Raw genomic sequence first — 24,356 nt, 5'->3', positions numbered from 1 at the left:
ATTATCATATGACGAAATGGATATGAAATATGAACAGATGACGACAATAAAACTGTGTATTTATTAAAAAGAAGGAAACCACAGTCAGAGGCAGTAATATTAGCACGGCTGCTAAAGTGAGTAAACAAACTGAGCACTATTTAACATTCGGGGTTGTAAGGCTCCTGTTTCAGTTACAGAGTCCGGAATTGTGCTCTGTCTCTTTAATAATGTGGCCATTCCGACCTAATGGTGGAAGCCAAAAGTCTTTTTCCGGTCCTTTTTTTCTCTCCTTCGTCAGTTTCCAAATAAACGAGTGCGGGCTGGGTCTTGTGAGGCAGGGCAGGATGGAAAGGCACGGTAAACGCAGCCTGCTCTTCGCCTTTCTGTCGCTCTGGCTTGGCTTGGTGGCCGAAGCTGACCCTTTGGGGCTGAGGGTCAGTGTGACCCGGGGTCAGATCTCCTTAAACGACATGCTGAAAGAAGTGGAGCAGCTGATGGAGGACACGCAGCACAAACTAGAGGAGGCTGTTCATCAGGTAGGAAGAGGAGCACCAGCATAGCAGCTCAAAGGGCCCTGCTGGAAAAACCTATAGTAACCATTAAGTGTTTCTGCTGGTTTATAATAGTTTTGTAATGTGTTTTGGCTTTTTTAATGGGTTGATATCACTATGTAAAGGATCCTAATGGTGTACCAGGTGACCAGTGGCTGATTCTAAGTGCATTTGATGGTTTCCTAATGCAATGTGAAGGTGTTCCACAGGGAACCGGTGGTCTCTGTTGGAAATCAGTTCCCATTAGAAAGCAAAATCATTAGGTTTTAATTCTAATGGATTGCAATGGTCCTTTTTCAGCAGGGGCAGAGCACATTTGAGCTCTAAGAATTAAACTATACAGTTAGATTCTCTTTAATGGTCATTAAAGTGGTCAGAAAAAAGTATTGGTTCCCATCCCGGTCACAGGGAGTGTGCACTTTGTCTCAGTATTTAATATGTGTAGTTTATTCTTTATGATTTTAGATAATAATGGTAATTCTAAGTAGTGCCAGCGAAAGTCAGTGATCAGTCTTTTTTATTTTAAATAATCATTAGTGAAAATGTCCTAATTAGTCTCTATTTTTCACTACCTTTTTTAAAATCTTGGCAGATAGAGCTCTACTTGGTTTATATCAGTTTACAAAATAAACGTAGCTGCTTCAGCTAAACTGCTGCTTTGTCCTCACTGGTCACTCCATGTTCAGATGGAGAATGAGACGTCCAGGGATTTGTATGGTTACAATCTGCTGTCCAGCTACCAGAACCAGAACACAACAGGAGTCCAGGTGGGCTTTCACACTTACATACTGATACTGTTGTCTTATATATAAGGATTACTTACTTGAGGGGAATTCCACCCGTGTTTTAAATTTACATTTAATTGCATAATTAAACGGTTAAGATATACATTGTTATTCATTGCCTTTCAGAGTGGTTTGATTCAAAATGATCCATTATAGGGAAACTTTCCGATTCAGAATTGTTTACAGTGGTGGTGATTGGGACCAGACGTCTGCCTCTGAAAGCTAAATCACAGACAGTTGTTACATAATGATAATGATAATGTTACGGATCTGCTGCCTGATGCCTGAAACATGGTTATACAAGATTTTTGAGAAGGTTTTGGCCATGGATTTTTTTATAGGACCACTTTTTACCATAATCATCACATATAAAGACTTACAAGACACATATTGGTTCACTGGTGATTTTGGATAGTGAATGAAATGACTGTGTTGTAGACATTATGACCCCTGGTTCCTATCACCACCACCTAAAATCACAGTGGGCAATTTCTTTACAGTGAACCATTTCACATCAAAACAATCTGAAAGACTTTATTTACATCTCAACAATTGAATTAGGCAGAAATTTTTAAAAAATCCATGGACTTCCCCTTTAAAATTTTAGATTATAATTTGCATCACATTTATGAGTGTCTGTGTAGGGGCCGGTAAATTTGCCATATGCTTTTAAAACACATAGTAACAATTCCCTGTGCACAGATTAACTCCAGTGTAATTTAGCTCGGGGCTCAATAGACGTCTGTCAGACTGGTTCAGTCCATAACGGACATCTGTAAGTTATTAGTGTAGTTGCTTTGGTTTCTTTGCTGATCGCACCTGGTTTTGTCCACTCAAGGAAACAGACGGTCAGACCTTCTCCAGAACCCTCTTTCAGGAAGGACGCTGGAACGAGGTGGACCATGTGAGTACATATTCACAGTTACAACATCTTTAGCACGAACCCAAAACAGTGCGATCTTAGTCATAGCTTCTCAGCCACAAAGAAACATCTGGATTTGTTCAGGAAATGAGATGTTTTTATTGATGTTATGTTGTTATTTGATGCGGTTAATTAACATTATGAGATCAATATTAACAGATGGGAGTCACTGGCCTGTAAAACAGTCATTACTTTAAGTTTGTAGAGTGTAGTGTTTTAAAGGCCGTTACCAAGACATCTCATGACCTGCTTTTATATATTGCCATTTCAAAGATATCATCTCGATCATATCAGAAGATTCTTTTGGACAGTAAAAGTTCTCATGTAAGAACCCTTTCTAGCAGTTTTTTTATATGAAAGTAGACCAAAAACAATGTCAACCTGGCACTAACTTCTTTAAATAAAGAACTAAAAGTATCGAAAGTGATGATACTGAATTGTTGCCACATCACAGCACTTGGAATTAAATATTGTTATATTGAAAGACCCATATTCTACCTTTTTCTTGTGTTTTATTATGATATTTGTATGGTTTTATATACTAAAAACAGTCATAATTCATTTTTTCAATGGACATTTTCCAACCTCCTTTTTAACCCTTAGAATTAAACAAGCTGTTTTCAGTTATTGAGTGTTCATACTTGTCATTCAGTTTTTGACATGATTTGAAAATGCCTGTTCCCCTTTACATTGTGTGGAAATCTCATGATGAAAGGACCAAAAGAAACGGCCCAAAATTACTCTGAAAAAGTCTGGTTCCATTGACTTACATTAAAAGTAAAGTATGTTTTTTCCTTCTCCTGTAAGGTTACCATTTTGGAAATACGAGGTTTTGTTCGTATGTATCTATGTATGTATGTGTGTATGTATGTATGTATTTATTTGCGGATCCATAAGTGTGTTGATGAATTATAACAGGCTGTTTTTGCTGCTTAGTTTCTGCATATAGATTGTGTGGACTGGGTAATAAATGGTACATAGTAAGTTCAGTTTTCCATGACTGAGGGGTGCTTTAAAGTTGAGTACTTACTGTCACTCTTCTGTAACGTTGCTGTTATAGTCTAAGGTTTTGTTCCGACAGTGGCAAAATGCAGTGGTCATTCTCTTTCCATAAGGGGAGCTGACGTAAGTGTTTTGAGCTATGAGTCTCTGTATATGAATGGACATTCACTAAGCTGCTAATACTGGCTCATAAAACGTGTACATGCTGCGAGAAGCTGTAGACCTCTGGACTGAGCCGCCGAAGGGCAGATGGTAGATGTCCGGCCTTTTTGCTCTCTGCTGTCAGCACACAAACACTTTCCAAGCGTGACTCACATGCTGCATGATTCAACGTTTACCCCTACATACGTCTCCTACCCAGGGCTGCGTCTCTGCTTGTAAACTCTGAAGAGGTTTATTAGGCTGGGGACGTGTATTTTTGAGACTACAGGAGGAAAGTCACTGCCACGACTTCAAAACCGAGTTGTTCTAATTGTTCTTGCATGTTCTGACACTTTTGAAACACTTCATGCAGAGTCAGCTTTGTAGCAGGTATATGAAATGAAAGTTCCCAGTTCCGTGTGCTGTAAAGTGCGACACAGTGAAGGAAGCAGTAATGTGATGCCGTACACTGCCAGTGAGCGCGGCAGCAAAATGGTTTTATTCCACAGCTGGCAGTGCTGTTAGCGCTTTCAGTGGCCGTGTTGTGGTGTGTCCGCTGGCAGCGGGACAGAGCATGGTGGGATTAGATAGACTGGAAGGAATGCATGGAAAGCTCAGGCTGAATGAGTGTGGTTAGGACTCGTGGCACTAATAGCTCTGCCGTGATGCCATTCTCTGAGAATCTGCTAGCATTGCATTACAAAGAAATCCTTAGTATTTTATTGAATTCATTATTTTCATCAATGTTTGCTTTTCCTTTTCCACTGCTACAGCATCAAATTGGAATGACTGAGTGGGTTAAATAATGGAGGAGGTTAATTTAGAATAAGATCTTTGTTACAGGATCATTGGTTTCTTCCTTGAACATTTACTGTAAATTTGTAAAAAAAAATCTCAGGATTAAAGGCCAATTCCACATATTTATTTTTTTTTATACAGTTCCTGTTATGCAATTATTGATATGTAAGTAGTCGTTCAGAGTTGTTGGATGTGAAATGGTTCATGGAAACTTACCAACTCAGAATTCTTTACAGTGGTGGTGATAGGAACCAGGCGGTATGACGTCTTCAATGCAAATATCATTTTATTTATTATCCAAAATGCCCAATGAACCCACACATGTTTTCTGAGTATTTATATGTAATGTTGTTTATGGTAAAATTGTAGTAAATCTGAAAAAATTCATTGAATTCATTGTTTACGTGCACTCAATAATCCGATCATAATCGGATTTCTGCAGTTATCCGAATATTCAATCATGTCAACACCATACTCCGATCTAGAAATCCGATTAAGAAATCCGATAAAGAGAGCTGGATTTTAGCTCAGTAATCAGATTTCTCAGTGCATGTAAACTCTTACTTTCTTTCGGATTCCTCAGTCGGCGAATGTGCGGAACAGACTGCTGTACCGGAAATAAGCGAGCAGCGTTGCCACAAGAGGGCAGCAAAACAGTTTTTGGGGCGATGCTAAAACCAACTACATGCATGACGAATTGAAGGAAAAAAGCTGCAGCATGAAGTTTTACATTACATTTAGGTCACGTCTTCTTCTGTGAGTTTATTGGCTGGTTGCAAAGCAGAAATCCGATTATTATTTGAATCATGTAGACCTGGAGTTCATCATTATCTGATAACTCAAATGCATATAAACACCTTGATCGTATTACTGACAAAATCAGATTTTCTGCAGTTATTGGATTATTACATGCATGTAAATGCACTCATTTTCTTGTGGACTATTTTGCCTTACAATGCCCTGCATGTACCCCTCCACCATGAATAAATTTTTTCTTTAAAAATATGTTTTAGGCCAAAACCTGCTTTCAGAACTATCATAAAAACATTGATGACACAAGTAACCATTTTGTGTAATAACTTTATATTAGGTAGCTTTAAGAGGCATTAAACCCTTTTTTTTCTAGAATGGAGCATCAAAACACTCTGAATGACTTTGTCTTCATCTTAAAGATTTGATTATGTAGAATTTTTAAAAAAAATTGGTGGAGTTGCCCTTTAAGGTTTGAGATGAAAGATGGTAAGAAAAGTATTGGAATTAGCCTTTAAACTTGCCTTGCATGCATGATAAGAACAAATCTTCATCTAATCCCCATATTCTAGTCATTTGTTCAGTATATTGTGGCCATGTAATGTTTGCTTGCTTTAAACTCTACTATGATAACTGAAACATAGCTTTTAGTAATTAAATTCAAACTGCACTACAGTAAAATTAGTGAAACATTAGTTCACAGTGAGTTGATGAAAACTAGCGCAACGTGACTAATTTTGTGTTGGTGTAAATTACTACTGTCTCGATGAGTCATTTAACTCACTCTTTTTAATTCTGAACCTTCTGAACCGGAGCTAAAAGTTGCAGTTGAGCTTTGTAGTTGCTGTTTTGTTCGCTCTGTTAACAGGGTTGTGATTGATGGGGTCGGGATGTGTAGGAAACATTTGCCAGGCTGCAGTTTTTCTTCAAATGACTCATTTGGAAAAGCCTCCCACACCAGTCTAGACTCTGTAACTGTAGAGGCAGCTTTGATCTCAGTCGTGTGGTGGCATGGTACCTCCCTGTAACAGCTCACAAACCACGGTATATAAATTATATACACAGTGTATCATTATATCCCAGCACGTTCTGGCTTAGGCAGTGTTGAGGTGATTCTAGTAGATGTGATAAGATCTCCACGCAGCTGAAAAAGCACAAAGGAAACTCTTTCAGACTACCAACAACTGTGTATTGTGGTATTATTTAGATTAGATTGGTGGAGTTCTTATGCAGCTGGGGAAAACAGTGAGGAGACTGTTTCAGCACACCTGGTTTGACTTAGTAAACTGAGGAGCTAAATCAGTTGTGTTGGCTTGGGGAAATGCTCAAGCGTGGGTCCTCATGAAGAGATTAGAATTTAGTTACAACAGTAATCTGACCCACCTGACTCTAATATTCAGATATTTCCATGTTAAATTAGGGTTGGATGTCAATTCAGTGTTAACCATGGAAATGGATGTTGCGTAACCATGGAAAAGTGGTATAATATAAGCATGGGAATGGGTGTATAATAACTAAGAATACATAGTGATATCATGATCATATCAGTATTGGCAGATTATTTGCTTAAAAATACCTGCACTGGACAGATGTTCATGAGGCCAGTTTGAGACGACTTTTGCCTTGTAATATCGAACATTACCATGCTGGAAGTAGCCATTAGAAGATGGTAAATTGTGGCCATAAAATGATGCACATGGTCAGCAACAATACTCTAATAGACTGTGGCATTCAAGAGATGATTGATTGGTATTAACGAGCCCAAAGTGTGCCAAGAAAACATTCCCCACACCACTACACCACCTCCACCAGCCTGGACTGTTGACAGGGTTGTGTCCATGGATTCATGCTGTTGGTGCCAAATTCTGACCCTACCATCTGCCTCAGCAGAAATCAAGATTCATCAGACCAGGCTACGTTTTTCCAGTCTTTAACTGTCCAGTTTTGGTGAGTCTGCCCACTGTAGCCTCAGTTTTCTGTTCTTGGTTGACAGAAGTGGAGCCAGACATGGTCTTCTGCTGTTGTAGCCCATCCACCTAAAAGTTTGACATGCTGTGCTTCCTGAGATGCTTTTCTGCTCAGAGTGGTTATCTGCGTTACTGTAGCCTTCCTGTCAGCGTGACCTGTCTGGCCAGTCTCTGTTGATCTCTCTCATCAACAAGGTGTTTCTATCTGCCGAACTGATGCTTACTGGATGTTTTTTATTTATTGCATAATTGTGAGTAACTCTAGAGACAGTTGTGCTTGAAAATCTGAGGAGATCAGCAGTTATAGAAATACTCAGACCAGCCTGGCACCAACAATCATGCCACGGTCAAAATCACCGAGATCACATTTTTTCCCCATTCTGATGGTGGATGTGAACATTACCTGAAACTGCTGGCGCCCTATCTGCATTATGCACTGCACTGTTGCCACACAATTGGCTTATTATTATTGTACTCTGGAAGAGTAGAATGCTTGGGTGATGCTGGACTATTATGCTAAAATGTCTGCACTTTATCCATTTTACTGCTTTTGTAACCCAAATTTCTAAGGTGGATCCCAATTTCTACATTTTATCAATGTTTATGATTGTTGGTACAGATATGTACATATAAAGTGGCAGTTGTTGACATTTCCTATATTGGTGCATCCCTAATAATAACCATGCAAATGGGTGTACGGTAACCATGGAAATGGGTGTATCCAGAGACATTATAAGGGGGTAGACAGGTCACTTGTTTAAAAGTGAATGGGAAATCTCCTAACACTCAACATGGCGTCTGTTTACGTGGAAAGTCTTGCCTTTCAGTAAAAAAAGCTGCCAGTCAGCTTGTTGGTAAAGTCACAAGCAGGAAAAACTCCCCCTTGTTGTTGAGATATGCACATCCGCAGCAGCCAGAACAAGCTGAGAAAATATTTTGATGAGTTATTACAGCCAAATGGTGCAAACTGTTTATGCTAGGGCTGTGTTTGAGTAGAGAATCTACCAAATTGTGCTGGCCCTCCAGGACCGGAGTTCTGTACCCCTGGGGTAGCGTAACAATGGAAATGGGTAGCATTACCGTGGAAATGGGTGTTCAGACGAACTACTCAACCCATGTTAAAATTCTGTTTCTGTCATCAGATTAAGACAGTAAGAGGAGACCTGCGCTATGTATCAGTTTCTCCTGAACCTCTAGCTAACTTTGAAAGTGGGAGGAGGGGCAAAAACTAGAGTTTGAGAAGTGGTCCACAGTGCAAACTACCCTTCATCCTTAAGTTCCCTATCCTACGCATTTCATCATGTAGCGAGTGACTGGATTTTTATAGCATAGTATCGTCTCAGATACTTGAATGCTAACAAATCACGCTGCGCATGGAGAACATCTGTGTAAACAACCACCAATTTTCATATCAAAAATTAGTTTGTCCTAAACTTTTTGCTCCAAATGTTTATCAGTGGTCTTACTTCGTCTTGCCATCTTGAAAATTTCAAACTGCAGCTTTCCCGCACTACGTATGGCAGCCTGTGGGTGCTCAGCGCCTTTTTCAGCAGTTCTAGTACATTGTCTGGGTATTAACTACATTCCATATAAACTACATTCTGCTTCATTTTCCACTGTGAACACACAGCCTGCACTACAAGTGTCTCATACATTTCTGCCAAACATTGACTGACATTGAGCTTTTTTAAGTCTTCACAGGTTGAAGAAATGGCTCACTAAACTGTTTCCAATACTTTCCTACTTTTCTGCACTTCAGAGTGTAAAAATAAGGCTTTTACTGTGAAATTGTACTAGACATGGCAAGATGCCAAGTGAGGCGGCTCTTGGTTTCTTTAGGGGGAGTAAAGTGTTTTTCTGTTAATGTAGGTGGGCTGTTGTTCTGATTGTGAGTCCCTCTAGAGTTTCGTTTGGGTGGAGAAATGCTAGTTTGGAATTTCCTGACATGGGAGTGTAGGCTAGAACATGCACACAAATAATGCTCAGGTTCTGCGTCTGTCCATGTTGGTTTCCATACCCTTTTTTTCTTAGCCTCTCTCATTATATGAAGTGATAATTAGTTATGCAGCACCAGAACAAAGGCGTCCGTACTAGTTTGACCACAGTGTGTGTATTGTGTCTCTGTAGGAGTGCCTAATTGATGAAGACTGTGGGCAGGACAGCTATTGTCTGTACAACATTAGCAGCTCCAAGTGCATTCCCTGCAAGTCCACCAGCACGGTGAGTGATTTTCCAAATCCGAAACGCAGCGTCCCGTTTCTCATGGAATTTACGCTCTGTCTCCGCCCACATGTCTGCTTACAGGAGTGTGTGAAGGATGAGGAGTGTTGCGGAGAGCAGCTGTGTGTGTGGGGTCTCTGTGCACAGAACAAAACCAGAGGACAGTCGGGCACAATCTGCCAGGCCCAGAGCGACTGCAGCCCGCAGCACTGCTGCGCCTTTCACAAAGGTAACGGTCACTGGATCGCAGCGCCATTCACAGCACCTTCAGAAACATTCCAAAATCACTGTAGCGCTGAAATCAACTGGGCTATTAGCGAGCATGTTGTACAGTCTTACAGAGGTCTTTGAGTTACAGTGCCTATAAGATTGTCTATAACTTTATAATTAACTTGTCAGTGAACTTCCAACAGACAGAATGATTGTTAGACAGATAGATGGACATAGACAAGTAGACAGATATTGATAAATAGATAGGGTAGGTAGAGGGACAGGTTGACCAACAAATACACAGAAATATGGATGGATGGATGGATGGATGAACAATCAGACAGGTATACAGAAAGACAGACATATAGATAGATAGATAGATAGATAGATAGATAGAGGGACAGGTTGAAGGATAGGTACACAGATGGACAGACATAGATAGATAGAGGGACAGGTTGAAGGATAGGTACACAGACAGACAGACATACGGATGGATGGATGGATGGATGGATAGATAGATAGATGGATAGATAGATAGAGATAGATTGATTGATTGATAGGTAGATAGAGGGACAGGTAGATGGACAGCTACACAGACAGACATATGGATGGATGGATAAAACGATAGGTAGATAGACACATAGAAAGATAGATAGAGGGACAGGTAGACGGCCAGTTACACAGACGGACAGACATATGACTGGATGGATAGACAGAGGGACAGGTTGACAGACAGGTACACAGACAGACATATGGATGGATGGATAGATAGATTGATAGGTCAATAGAGGGACATGTTGATGGACTGGTTTACAGACAGACATGGATGGATGGAAGGATGGATAGATAGGGAAATTGATTGATAGAAGACAGGTAATTAGATAGATAGATAGATAGATAGATAGAGAGATATATGAGTAATTAGATTAATAGATTTGATATATTTAGATTTGAATATATTTAGAAAATATATTACATAAACATAATTACTGCCAAAAGTCATCTGAAAGATGAAATTATGTTGATGTAAAGTGTTTTCTTTGTGGAAACGATGTACACCTCTGATTTAACTACATTAAACGCAGCACTTTTTCTGAATGTATGCATGTATTTATGGATAGATTTGTTTATCACTTCATAATTTCACCACTATAAAACTGAAAGGGTGAGTTATGTAACATAGTTTGATACAAAATACTGTGACTTGATTCATCCTTCAGCAAAAATACCAGGAATGATTTTGCACTGAAAAACTCAAAAACTGCCCAAAAGTAATTTAATCTGGTCAAAGGGTAATTTTATTTTTTTTCTCCTTAAAATGAAAAAAATGTTGTCTGGGGAAGAAACAAGAACACTCCGCAGTTCTACATTCCAAGTTCAAGCTCTACACAAATCATTTTCATTTGCCAGCTGTAGTATTTTCCCATGACAGATATGTAAATCGTGAGCGCTGTGCAGAGGGAATAAGGCTATTGAGCTCATTCTCAGTGCAGCCCAGAGCTGCAGCCACAAAACCACACACAGATAGCTGCAAATCTCTCCAGGTTCCAGATCGTCTGTCCTCTCCTCTCTTCTACTGCACTCTCTTCTGCTTTCCTGCGTGCCTTCTCCACCCCCTCATTTCTCTCAGCCGCACTCACTGGCCCCGTCCACAGTCTCTTGGCTTTTCTTTCTTCAGTGACCATCTTCTCTTCTCCTTCTGCTGTTTTAACTCTCTTACCTCGCCTCATTATGTCACAGTGAAAGTGCTGATTTAAGATGTGCTCCATCTTTCTAATAGCATTGCATTCAATAATAGAGAGAAAGGAGGAAAAAATCAATAGTTTATAGTGCTGCAATATTTTAGATGAAAAACATAGATGCCCAAGCATTCACCTTTTTTAAAATTATTAGTATTTTTAATGCATATTAAGCCCATGGACTAATGGGAGACCACTATTTTATTAATCCACTTGGTGGCGCCGTTTTTTTCCCTGCTTCTTTGCAGTCTAATGTGATAAATCTCTTAACAAAACATAGCAGAAGTCTTTAAAGTTGACTCGTATTGTGGCTCAATATAATACTGTGTTGTAGTATTGTACACCGATCAGGCATAACATTATGACCACCTCCTTGTTTCTACGCTCATTGTCCATTTTATCAGCTCCACTTACTATATAGGTGCACTTTGTAGTTCTACAGTTACAGACTGTAGTCCATCTGTTTCTCTGCATACTTTGTTAGCCTCCTTTTACCCTGTTCTTCAGTGGTCAGGACCCTCATGGACCCTCACAGAGCAGGTACTATTTGGGTGGTGGATCATTCTCAGCACTGCAGTAACACTGATGTGGTGGTGGTGGTGGTGTGTTAGTGTGTGTTGTGCTGGTCTGAGTGGATCAGACACAGCAGTGCTGCTGGAGTTTTTAAACACCTCAGTGTCGCTGCTGGACTGAGAATAGTCCACCAACCAAAAATATCCAGCCAACAGCGTCCTGTGGGCACTGATGAAGGACTAGAGGATGACCAACACAAACTGTGCAGCAGCAGATGAGCAGCAGATACATCTACAAGGTGGACCAACAAGGTAGGAGTGTCTAATAGAGTGGACAGTGAGTGGACAGTGTTTAAAAACTCCAGCAGCACTGCTGTGTCTGATCCACTCGTACCAGCACAACACACACCAACACACCACCACCACATCAGTGTTACTGCAGTGCTGAGAATGATCCACCACCATGATCCACTGCTCTGTGAGGGTCCATGGGGGTCCTGACCACTGAAGAACAGGGTAAAAGGGGGCTAACAAAGTATGCAGAGAAACAGATGGACTACAGTCTGTAACTGTAGAACTACAAAGTGCACCTATATAGTAAGAGGAGCTGATAAAATGGACAATGAGCGTAGAAACGAGGAGGTGGTCATAATGTTATGCCTGATCGGTGTATAATAATATAGTAATGTGGGGTCTCTTGTGATTTGCCCCTCTTTTCACTCACCACATAAAAAGTGAAAAACGTCTCAAGGGGTCAGGATAAGAGTGCTGAGCTATTATCAGCTCCCCTGCCCTTATTCTTGTAGTCATTCTGGTATGATTTAGGTCATTAGACGAAAATTGAGTGTAGAACCCTTTGGTCCTGATCTAAATATCACTCCCCGTCTGTCTCTCTTTCTCCCTCTAATTCTAATGGAAAGGTCATTTGGCTCATTAGAACCCTTCTCTTGTTCTCTTTCCCTCTGAACAGCTCTGCTCTTCCCGGTGTGTCGGCCGAGGCCTCAGCAGGGTCAGGGTTGTCATGAGCAACCAAATCAGCTGCTGGAGCTGCTGCTGTGGGACGAGGAAGCTCCTTGTGAGCACTGCCCATGTGCTACAGGCCTGCAGTGCCAACCAGTGGGGTACGTCTACATAAACACGTTTGTACCTATATTTAATGACAATATATACTGTATGTATATATATATATATATATATATGAGTACCTATATATATATATATATATATATATGAGTAGGTTAAGTTAGCTTTGTTTTCTCTAGTTTTACTACAAAGTTTGGGCATTTCTGTGTCCTGTACTGCTTATCAGTAACACATTTTGGTTTAATTGCTTCTACTTGACATTAATTCAAGCCCATATTTGAGAAAGTGTACCTGAAAATATCCTATACATAAAATCTTATTGGACCAAGTATGCAGTTTTATCAGTATATCATTGCTGTAGAAACAAAACCATTTTTCCTTTTTTTTTCATATTTCCACACTTGAAAACAGCAGTTGCACTTTACATTGGTCCAATCCCATTTCTTATTTTTACCCCTACCCCTTGTTTTCGAGTGTCACCTTGCCCCTTGGAGTTAAAAGGGGTAGTGGTTGAAATCTTCACCTCAAATAAAAAAGAACATTACTTCATTAACAGGCTACTAGCGGTGCTCTGTAGACGACCCTGCCAGAGGAGGGTAAAGTTCAGCAACCTCACTGCTGGTCTTTAGTTAAATTTAGGGAATCATGTGCTTTCAAAGAGGGGGGATGTGACAGTTATTCATTATCGCCCACCCCTAATTCTTCAGTGATATGAAGCTGAAGTCAGATATTCACCAGCTGCTTCTTTGAATTTTCCCGTTCCACCTTAAATGGTGCAGCAGTTCTGACAGCTGAGGCACCAGAATGTAACTGCTGCACCATTTAGTGTGGAACAGGAAATTTAGAAAAGGACCATAATACATTGAAACAACATTAAACTAAGACAATACAATGGTTATTGTAATTTTTAACAAAGAAAATACTCACATCTCGCTGTTTTTTTCTTTTTTCCCCACAGTACTCTTTTTGGAGTGTGATTCTGAAAAACCTCAGTTTCGAGGGCTATGTAGCCCTAACACTTCACCCTACCCCTCTATCTCAACAAAAATCAGGACACCGTACCCCTACACGTAATCGTGTAAAACAGAGGGGTGAGGGTTAAGTGGTAGGGGCGAGGGGTGAAATGGGATTGGGCCTTAGTGTTAAAATTTCTTGAATGGACCGACACTAATGGTTCAGTATGTCTTAGAAAAAGATCTTACTGCATTAACTTCTATTTAATGTTAAGAATGTTTTTTTTCTTGTCCTGTAAAGCTACTTTGTTTTGTTTTTTTGTTCCAACAGCAACAACAATGATAAAATGTGTACTGAAATTTTACTTGCATGTTTTTCTGTTATAGCCAGGAATCCAAGTGTGTGAACCAGAGGAGCTCATCTGGGAGAGGAGAATGAATGGTTTCCAGTAACTGGTAAAAGGCCAGACAATGGCTCTCAGCAATACATTTAATGGGATTTTGCTTTTAAAAGGTTCTTTTTGTAGTGTTTTATGTGAATATTACAATTTATATAACATTGTAATTGAGTTTGATATAAATATTTATAAATGTTGGAACCATATAGACTCCAAGATATGATTAAATGCCTGTTATGTAACTCCAGATGACTAGATTTTTTTAAGACTCAAAAGCTTTGATGACTTTTTTTTCTTTTGAATAGGGGTTTAGTGCCAGAAGTAATATGCGCAGATGCACTTTTTCTGGGTCAGTTATGAAGGGATTTAACCCTTGTGTGGTGTTGATGTGTTTGTTACTCAGTGGTCTGGTGGACCCACCACATTATTGGTTATGTAAATGAATACAGCCATAACGATTTATGTTAAACACCAAAGGTTTAAAATATCACAAGTGGCCAGCGTAGGGTTCTCCTTTAGCAGCTGTAGCCAGTCAGCAGCCTGTCCATGTTGTCCACCCTCTCACACAAACACATACACACATAGACACACATAGACACACACACACACACACTAACAGCAGGCCATGTAGGAGGAGAACAGAGTGAAGGACACAACACCTCCACACTTTTATTCCCCGCAGGTTCACCCAACACCATGTGTAATATAAATGTGTGGGGGGTGAACAGAGTGAAGACACTGAAAATGTGTTATTTTATATATTCTTCACAGAAAATGAGCAAAGGCCAAGAAATCTGAGGTTGAAATAATAATAAATTGCATCATTTTTTATTTTGGTAATCATTGAAAATGGGTCCCACAGACCCCAACACCACACAAGGGCTAAACTGAAATAAAATGTTAAATTACTGATATCTAAAGGTGTACTTGTAGAGCAGGGGTGTCCAGTTTTAGTCGCAAAGGGGCGGTGTGGCTACAGGTTTTCATTCCAGCAAAGCTGGAGCACACCTGGTTCCACTTTTCAATCTGGCTTCAGTCTCCAAACTGCTGATCATGTGAGCTCCTGCTTTGCTGGAATGAAAACCTGCAGCCACGCCGGCCCTTTGTGGATAAGATTGAACACCCCCCGTTGTAGAGTGTTTACATGAACACTAGATGGCAGCATACAATCATTTGAAAAGCACAGAGCATGCACTAAGTGGACTCATTAATGGCCGTTTGACCTGGACTGAATCCCAGTAAGGCATGTGACATTACTAAACATTACTGAGTGACTCATCATAAGTACCTATTCTAGTCTGGCATTACTGTATTCATTCAGTTCTTCACGCATTCAAGAATCACGACTGCAGTGCTTTTACACAGTTTATAAAGCACAGATTTATCCACACATAGACAACTCAAAGTTAATTTCACATAGTTTATTCCTTTTTTTTTGGTTTACAACCACAAGGCACCCATTGATTTTCCTATTGACATTGACTGTGGCAATAAACATCCTCCACAAAAACCTCCTACGGCCTGACAAAGACTTGCAGTAAATTGTTAAGAAACTTACTCATTGGATCGTTTTTGGGAACACGATTCATTTACGACGGTGATATTAATTTCAGGGGAACCAGATAACATCCAGATAAGGCAGACAAACAGCAAAAAGGACAATGACTCTATTGGCTTTGTCAAGGCCTCAGCATCAGATCACACCTGCTATAGCAGTAGGACAAAAACCCTGGGAATAATCGCAGCTGTGAAATGCCCTTTGAAGTGAGGACATGGTCAGTGACATCATGACCCCAAAGCAACATTCAACAGTGTGTCAAAGGAAGCGTACAAATGGAATGAGTTTAGAAGAAGCACAAAAAACTTCTATCATTTGTTACATAAGAGGAATTTCACCCAAAAGTAGATTTTTTTAAATTATTATTTCAACAGAATAAAATGTGGTGGGTTTTAGAAACGACCTCACATACAGATCTATATTTAGACCTGTACTGATTATATAGGAATGAGGCGGCCTCATTAATTGATGGTACAAGAATAGTCTTGCGAATGATCCCAAATATATGGCTTTCTGAACTGACAAGCTGGCATGTGAATATTTAGCCAAGGAAAACAAAATTCAGAATGAAACAGTTTTCTGTACAGGAGTGAGTGAGGCTTGACATGGAAAGGCACAATATACATCCAAAAGTTTGTAGCTACCTGCTAATCCAGTGGTTCTGTAGTAGTACTAATAGGAGGTTTGTCATTCAGGTCATTCAGCCACAAAAGCGTGAGTGAGGTCAGGTTACTGATGTTCTGGATCACCAACCAATCCCAAAGGTATCGAATGGAGCTCCATCACTCCAAAGTTCCACTACTTCACAGCCCCGTGCTGGGGGGCTTTACCCTCTAGTCGACGCCTGGCATTAAGGCTGATCCAGAGCGTCGCATTCCAGTGGTCAGTGTCTTTCTGTGGAGATTATACAAGCTGTGCGCTTTGTGTCAGCAATGGGTGCGTCTTAAAGGGTGAACTCAAAATTCACGCATAATTAAATTAATAACAGTGCAAACCAAGTCACTCAGAATGGTCTGATGTAAAACGCTGTTTGAGAAAAGCTTTCACAGAACTGTTCACAGTGGTGGTGATAGGAACCAGATATCTGAGGAGTTTAATGCTCCTAAAAGCTTCCTCACAGTAAGTTATTACATGAAATGATCACGAATGCATGTAAGACATTGTTTTATGTCAGTAAAAACATACATTCACAGTGGATAAATGCAGACCATTGTAAGGCAAATCAGTGCCCAAACAAAACCTTTATTTTTTTTTTTTCAGATTTATCACTATTTATCCACCATCTGCATTACATATACAATCAGAAGACACGTAAGTTCACTGGTGATTTTTTTATAGTAAATAAAATGGCTGTATTTGTGTTGTAGACATTGTGACCCCTGGTTCCTATCACCACCACTGGAATCACTACTGTGTACCATTTCACTTTAAACCACTCTGAATGACTTTACATCTCAGTGACTGAATTCTGGAGACTTTGAAAAATCAATAGAATCTCCTTTAAAGTAGCTTAAGTTACTAATTACAAGGGCTGTCTGAATACTTGTGGACATAAATCGTATAAAGAAAGTTCTGGTAACATTTACAGACATGCATTGCTGCTTGAAGCTTTAATATTCTCCTTATATCTCTGCTGATGCTTAGACATTTACATTTATTTGCCTTAATTCAAATGCATTGGCTTCTTGCTCCTGTGATGTAACCCTTCCCACCAATAGCACTTCATCCTGATACATATTAGAAATGATTTTCAAAAATTTTTGAAGTCCTTCTAAATTTTTTGCCTGTTCTGGTGTATTTAAATGACACTGAGTGACCACATTGCACCATATGATGCCCTCCACCCTCAAATTTCCTCAATCCACTGCTTCAGTACATTTGTAGGCCTGATTTTTGTTGTTCTCTTTTTTTATTAATGCATTTTTGCATTAAGTATTTTTGTGCATTTTAATATTTGTAATGTACAGCAGGGCCCCTGCAAATGTAGCTTTGGTATTAGTTGGGTTTTCCTGCATAGGCTTCAGTCACCACTGTTTTTGTATTAAAAATAGTTATGAATACCTGCACACATTTAAAAAATCTGCATTTGGGCGGAATTCCCCTTTAGAAACCCTGAATACCCAGAACAGTCAAGCTTATTAGCACTGTACCACTCTTTTCCCCATCTCCCATGTTTTAAAAGACATTCCAGAAGAAGCAGTAATATCGATATCAGCACTGACACTGTGTTATTAGAGAGGACAGGCTGCTCCATCACTTCACTAGATGGTAAACTACACCCATCATTAGCACTTCTAGGTATGATTTTACGCTGTCTAGGCTGGTGTAACAGACGTACATTCAGAGAAACATGAGCACAGTAGAAATAACAGTAACACGATGCGCATGTGACCGTAGGAGAATAAAATACATTATACAGTATATCTCCTAAAGTCTATTTCCTTCATAAATAAATAGCCTCTCTATATTTATTAAAGCATGAAAATGCTCTGTAATGAAACAGCAGTGTTACTTTTCTGTTATGTTGTACACAAATGGATTAGAAAAAACAGAATTGCTTTTTTTTTTCCCCTTCCAAAAATGTTATCAACATTCAGGCACAGTTCACAAACGTGGCCTTATTATGGATAAATGACTGGTCTGAATGCTCCTATGATATGGATTCAGCCTGTATCTGTTGCAGAGTGTTCACATTTTTTTTTGTGAAGTGACCAGAGTCACAGTTCTCATTCACAGCTATGGGACCTGGAAGAAAACGTCCGCTTGAGCAGAAAGGAAACGAAAAGCGAAAAGGACCAACTAATTACCACTTATTTACATGACCAAAGTACGAAACAATAAGTTAGAGCAAGAAAAGGCGATTAATTTTAAAAAAGGCAACAGAACAGACTTTAGAGAGAACAAGAAAACCCCAAACTCTCATAGGCTGCTATTCCTCAAGAGCAACTGAGAGAGTCCACCAAAAAAAAAAAAACTCATGACCTCCAGACGAGAATCTCATTCACACATTTTCATCCTCAACCACATCAACTAGATCATAAGTGACAAAGCAAAGCACCTCTGACAAAGTTAGTGTGTTAATCAAATCGTAACGTGAAAAGGCTCAAGACAACTCAACCTACAGAACCCAATAACTGTTAGCACAACAATACCATTATTAGACCTGCTTTTAAAATCGATCTTAGTGGTAAATAACTAGGAGAAAGACAGAAAAAGAAAATGAAGGAAAGTAAAAGAGAAGAAGGATGGCTGTTGTACTGGGAAAGGTCATCTAATGAAGAGCACGACTACATCTTTCATGATCCAGGTGTAGTTATTCAATTTTTTTAGGCACAAAGCAGTGAACAAGCCATCACATCCCTAATCTCCCACCTTGTGCTTGACGGAGTAAGGATGGGAACGACTGTAAACCGTGACCATGGAGAACAACCGGCCGCCCCCCCCGCGGTCAGGAGGTGCCGTGGGTACAGGTAAGTGCTCGGACAGGCTTGGGGAGAATGTTCCAGCCCAAAGAGCCTCACACGCCTCAAGCCCTGATGCTTCATGCTTTCTACAAAGCAGTCGGGTGCAGCGGCCCCCCCAGCCAAAGCAAAGGCGGAGCCAAGAGACGGCTTGCACTTCACCTGGAGGCCTGGCGGGGGCGCTCTGGAGTCCAGAGCTTTGCAGAGCTGTAGCATATGCATAGCTATTGTAGGAAAGAGAGAAGGAGAGAGGGGGAATGAGGGAAGGAGATAAGGAATAAAGGGAGAGATTCAGTATCTCAAGGTGCTGGAGGCCCTGAAGTAGGAGAGGAACTTGAAGCACAGGCTGACCACGAAGTACCAGATGTTGCGGGCCATCTGAGAGCGGGCGATGAAGATGCGCCAGATCAGGATCACCAGGACCGTGTTGAACGTGTAGCGGATGTTCCGCAACCTGCAGAGATGAGGGAAAAGAAATAAGAGGCAGCATTATAACGTACTAAAGCGGAACTGTGGTATGTGCCAGGAGGAGTTCGCTATTAGACAGGAAGTTAAAGCTGTGTCTATAAAATAAATATACAGTTGTATGCAAAAGGTTGGATCCCCTGGTCAAATTACATGTTTAGTTGATTTTCTAAGTGAAAATAAGTTTGTGAACACACTTCTGCACATTTTAATGCACAGTTATGGTTTATCTGCTAAACATAACACAAATGTAAAACATTCAAAAATGAACATTATATATCTTCCAATATGTTAAACTCAGCAAATAGAAATTATGCACTAATATTTGCAGAACACTGTATTTAAGTTGGCTCCATGTAGAAGATGTGCTCACTTATTTTCAGTAACAAAATCCAACACGTCATTTGACTGGGGGTGTTCAAACTTTTGCATACGACGATACTTGTTGAGTTGGTCATATACTCAACCGTGAAGCTCAAATCCACCTAAAACAATGACATCAGTGTCTTAGTAGCCTTAAGTGGAAATGGAAGGTGCACCTAATAAAGAGCTCACTCAGTTTATGCTTCAGCTGTATTAGTCACATTCACAAATACATTTCAGTGACAACACTTTATTGAGTCCAGGTCATTATGAACACACGCACACACTTTCTAAGCCGCTTATCCTTCTGGGTTGCGGGGGGGAGCCTATCCCAGCTGTCACTGGGTGGAAGGCAGGAAACACCCTGAACAGGTGGCCAGTCCATCGCAGGGCAGACAGACAGACATACATTCACACACACACTCACACCTACGGACAACTTAGTGTGTCGATATTATGAACAGAGAAATAGAAACAAAGTAATGCGAGAATAAGTAAGTGTTTACACTCACTGAGCACTTTATTAGGAACATCTTGTTTCTATGCTCATTGTCCCTTTTATCAGCTCCATTTACTATATAGGAGCACTTTGTAGTTCTACAGTTACAGACTGTAGTCCATCTGTTTCTCTGCATACTTTGTTAGCCTCCTGTTCTTCAGTGGTCAGGACCCCCATGGACCCTTACAGAGCAGGTACTATTTGGGTGGTGGATCATTCTCAGTAACACTGACGTGGTGCTGGAGTTTTTAAACACCTCAGTGTCACTGCTGGTCTGAGAGTAGCCCACCAACCAAAAATATACACATCGCCACCACGTCACTGTCACTACAGTGCTGAGAATGATCCACCACCCAAATAGTACCTGCTCTGTGGTGGTTCTGTGGGGGTCCTGACCACTGAAGAACAGGGTAAAAGGGGGCCAACAAAGTATGTAGAGAAACAGATGGACTACAGTCTGTAATTGTAGAACTACAAAGTGCTAGACGTTTGGTTTAATTTTATTATTTATTTATTTATTTTTACTTATTTTACTTTAACACTCCCCTTCCTTGTGCAAGTGAATTATCTTTAATGTAATCTGCTCCGAAGTATCTTCTAAAAGATTAATAACTTTGATCTTTTGACTGGAAATGAATTAAATGAAGGGTGGTCTCTGACTTTTTAAGAGTACTGTAGCAGTACCTAATGGCAGCCTGGCCACCAACATACACTGTATTTCTCTTCAGTCTTTCTACAGCAGGAGACACTCACTTGTTGAGATGTTTACGTGCCGCTGGAAGGCCTGATAACTCCTCGTTCAGCACATACTTCTTCGTGCCCATGCAGTAGTTCTCCATATATTCAGCCCAGTGCAACTGTCTGACGTCGAAGTTGAACACCTGCACACAAAGAAACACATAAAATCACTAAATTCAGGTTGTCCCATAAAACTGTATCTGCAGATCCAGTACAGACAGCAGTCTAACAGTGAGACAGGGCACTTTTCTTATTGGAATTCCAATCATGACATCTAGAATCTCTGTGCATAAAGACTCCATTCACGCCTGATTCAACCACCGACATTCAGCCTTACAATCAAACACTGTACAAACACACACGCACACACACACACACAGGCTGCCACTGACGTGCCATGTGCAGCCAAATGAATCGAGCCCGTGACTGACTCATGACTGATTCTGTGAGCGTGTGGCCCGCACCTTCCTGTCCTCGGGTCCCAGCTGGTTTAGAAGCATGGTGACGTTGTCCGTGTTCCAAACCCACGAGTGGCTGGTGAAGTACTCCAGCACCATCATGGCCTTGTGGAGCCGCGTGATCGTCTTCATCATCCTGCGTCGCCACGGAAACGGCAACAGGAGCAAGATATGAGAGAGAGAAAGAGCAGTTTTAGAAGGAGATCAGATCTGCATGCAGGAGCTTTTCAATCATCACACCTTCCGAATGTGCTAAATGCCAGCTTGGCACATCTGATATCTATGAGTTAGTGGCAAAGATCAAAAACGAGCAGCGACAAGCACTTTGAACTGGTGCATAGGACTGAGAAAATGCAATGGAGGCCTTGTTTGGTCTTTCAATTGTTTTGTTCACTTTTCTTTTTTATGTGTCTCAAATATTTTTTTATATCTTAAGTATTGTTTTCAATTATCTTATTTTTTTTTTTGCCCTTGATTCATTCATTCTTGTACTTGGCCACACTGAAAATGAGGGCTCTCCTTCAGTGTAACTAAAGGTTTGAACTGAATTGAACTGAACAGGCTCCAGACAAATGAACACACGATGAAACTCCACACAATAATATAACATAAACTAGGCATCACACCAATTCAAAGCGCTGTTGAACTGCTCAAGTACGATGTTACTATTAAAATAAGTGGTTAACAGTACATTAGGTTACACGTTCCCCGATCATTCAGTAACTGATTTGCTTAGTTAACAAAAAATCCCACTATTAATGAATCCAGTCACACACACAGAGGAAAACATGAACAGGTAATATGATAGCATCACTGATTGAGTTTACAGTTCATTGGATATTAGGAACACAGGATGGCTGGCCTTGGAGGGCATCTGAGCCAGGAGGATTTCCCAAATAAGGCCTCACATCAGGGTGTAACTAAAGAATGCCTGTATTTTTACATTGTTTAATACATCAGAATAAAAAAATGGTTCTCAATGTGGATGCATTTCCACAAATGGGTTAAGCAAATGTACTGTACCCAGATTCCCTCCAAGATCTACTAAAGAAAAAAATAACATCAATATCAACCATGCAGGACAAATCAATCCTCCAAAATGGGAACAAAGAGACAAAATGAACAAACAAACAGCAGCAAAAATGTCTCATGAAACACTCACTTAAATATCCATGTAAAGAACAAAAAAAAAAACTTTCAGCTTAAACTGGAGGCTTTTCAGACCAGAAGAAAGGTGCAAATTTGGTAAACTCAGTTTTAGCTATATTGACTGGCATCATAACAGCTATATGTATTTAAACAGGGGCTGAATCAGATTTATAATGGATGAGATACCAAAATGTATTAACCTAAGATCAGCAAAAATATGGTCTTCTATGTTCCAAAAGGTTGAGGAAGCATGAGGCCATGATGTCTCTATAGCCTACATGAGAGAGAGCCTGCATCGGATGATGTTCAGGCTGTCCAGTTAATAATGGCTGTTCATCATCTCTGACGGAATTGGTATCTGGTAGTGGTCAGAACTACATTCACAAATTAATTTGCTTGAGGAGCAAACATAAATATCATTTTCAGATGATTTGACAGTATGGATCACAAAAGAACACAAACAAAACATGGTATGGATGGATCCATTCACTGATAAAAACAAACTAAAAACAAATAAACAAACAAACAAACAAAAAAACCAACTGCAGTTTAATTCAAACGCTAAAGGGAATTAGGGCAGTCACTACCAATCTAATCTGTAATTGAGTAATCTACTCAATTAATTGTCAGTAATCTACTGACAATTAATCGAGTAATCAGTTTTAAAGGCCCAAGCAATAAAAATGGACTTAAGTGAACAGTCACTGTGCACTGCTTTCCAAAAAATACTTAACTGAAAAAAGATAAATAAGTAAGCCTTTAAAAAGACTTAAAATATATATTATATATATAAGCACTATGTATAAAAGTGGACCGAACGTGCTCCGTTTCTTATTGCAAGAGAAAAAGATCAGTAGGAGAAATTCAAATATGCACTATTATCATACAAACTCCTGCGCCACTGAAAAGCACCATTTAATTGATGATCTTCTAAAACTGAGTAACTGAATTGAATAAAACAAGTGTGACAGCCCTAAAGAGAACAAAAAACAATCAAATCAAAAACTGAATCAGGCATGCTTGTTCAGGACCCCATGCACGTCCCGGCGCGGACGTCTGCCAGCAGCATCGCTCCGATGCCATGAAGTCCAGCAGACAGCCGAGCTGGACGCTCATCCTTTCCAAACGGTTCAGCAACCCATGCCACGGCACACCACGCAGTCAGCCAGCACCTGAATCACGTATCCATGCTCCACCCACAGTTGCATACTTTTGTATCTACCATCATGAGGGTGGACATAATTTACAGGCAAAAATTCCAATTAAACTGTAGCGCACAACACAATTTTTGCCAATATATGTAAATTTGTGCATTGTTCATTTCAATTGATATTTATATTGTATAGGTGTGAAGGCTCGCAATGTTAGGCATGTCAGTCCAAACAGTGTGACCTTTCACACGCATACAAAATAAATCTTTAAAATGTCATAATGCGCTCACCATCTACTTTACAGACTACCTTGAACTCTCTGGTCACTTTATGAGCTCCACTTCTTCTATAGGTCCATTACATAAGCCTACAGTTACACACTGTAGCCCATTTGCTGATGCATTTCATCAAGCCCCATCTACACCATTCATCATGTGTCAAACCCCTGATATTATTTGGGTGGCCGTCTATTCTCTGTGCTCAGCACAGCAGTGACAGTGG

General features: G+C 40.2%; 2 protein-coding genes across 3 annotated transcripts in view; one reads left to right on the top strand and one right to left on the bottom strand.

Annotated features, from left to right (window-relative positions):
* The first annotated feature begins 265 nt into the window (after nucleotides 1-265).
* On the top strand, nucleotides 266-14,260 carry dkk3b (dickkopf WNT signaling pathway inhibitor 3b). The gene is made up of 7 exons (XM_036568127.1): nucleotides 266-518; nucleotides 1,220-1,300; nucleotides 2,157-2,222; nucleotides 9,026-9,118; nucleotides 9,203-9,347; nucleotides 12,550-12,700; nucleotides 14,003-14,260. Exons 1-7 carry the CDS (start codon nucleotides 327-329, stop codon nucleotides 14,052-14,054), a joined length of 780 nt encoding a protein of 259 aa, XP_036424020.1. The 5' UTR covers nucleotides 266-326; the 3' UTR covers nucleotides 14,055-14,260.
* A 1,159-nt stretch (nucleotides 14,261-15,419) lies between these two features.
* far1 (fatty acyl CoA reductase 1) overlaps nucleotides 15,420-24,356 on the bottom strand; it is a 32,221-nt gene continuing 23,284 nt past the window's right edge. Inside the window, exons 10-12 of one of the 2 annotated variants that reach the window (XM_036568124.1) lie at nucleotides 21,562-21,691; nucleotides 21,113-21,240; nucleotides 15,420-19,486 (exon numbers count right to left, since the gene is read on the bottom strand). In XM_036568124.1, the coding sequence (XP_036424017.1) occupies nucleotides 19,324-19,486; nucleotides 21,113-21,240; nucleotides 21,562-21,691 (421 nt within the window). In that variant the 3' untranslated portion in view covers nucleotides 15,420-19,323. The remainder of the gene's footprint in view (nucleotides 19,487-21,112; nucleotides 21,241-21,561; nucleotides 21,692-24,356) is intronic. The other variant, XM_036568126.1, reaches the window with a different exon arrangement.

This window comes from Colossoma macropomum, unplaced genomic scaffold (genome assembly GCF_904425465.1).
Source record: "Colossoma macropomum unplaced genomic scaffold, Colossoma_macropomum, whole genome shotgun sequence".
NCBI lineage: Eukaryota > Metazoa > Chordata > Actinopteri > Characiformes > Serrasalmidae > Colossoma > Colossoma macropomum.
Note: the sequence above shows the minus strand (reverse complement) of the source record. Positions and strands in the feature narration are given on the sequence as shown.

What these genes read in the sequence shown, in the direction of transcription:
- dkk3b (XM_036568127.1), top strand. Translation starts at nt 327, where the DNA reads ATGGAAAGGCACGGTAAACGCAGCCTGCTCTTCGCCTTTCTGTCGCTC. An exon ending in GCTGGAACGAGGTGGACCAT is followed by an intron (nt 2,223 to 9,025) that starts GTGAGTACATAT and finishes GTGTCTCTGTAG; the next exon opens with GAGTGCCTAATTGATGAAGA. An exon ending in CTGCTGCGCCTTTCACAAAG is followed by an intron (nt 9,348 to 12,549) that starts GTAACGGTCACT and finishes CCCTCTGAACAG; the next exon opens with CTCTGCTCTTCCCGGTGTGT.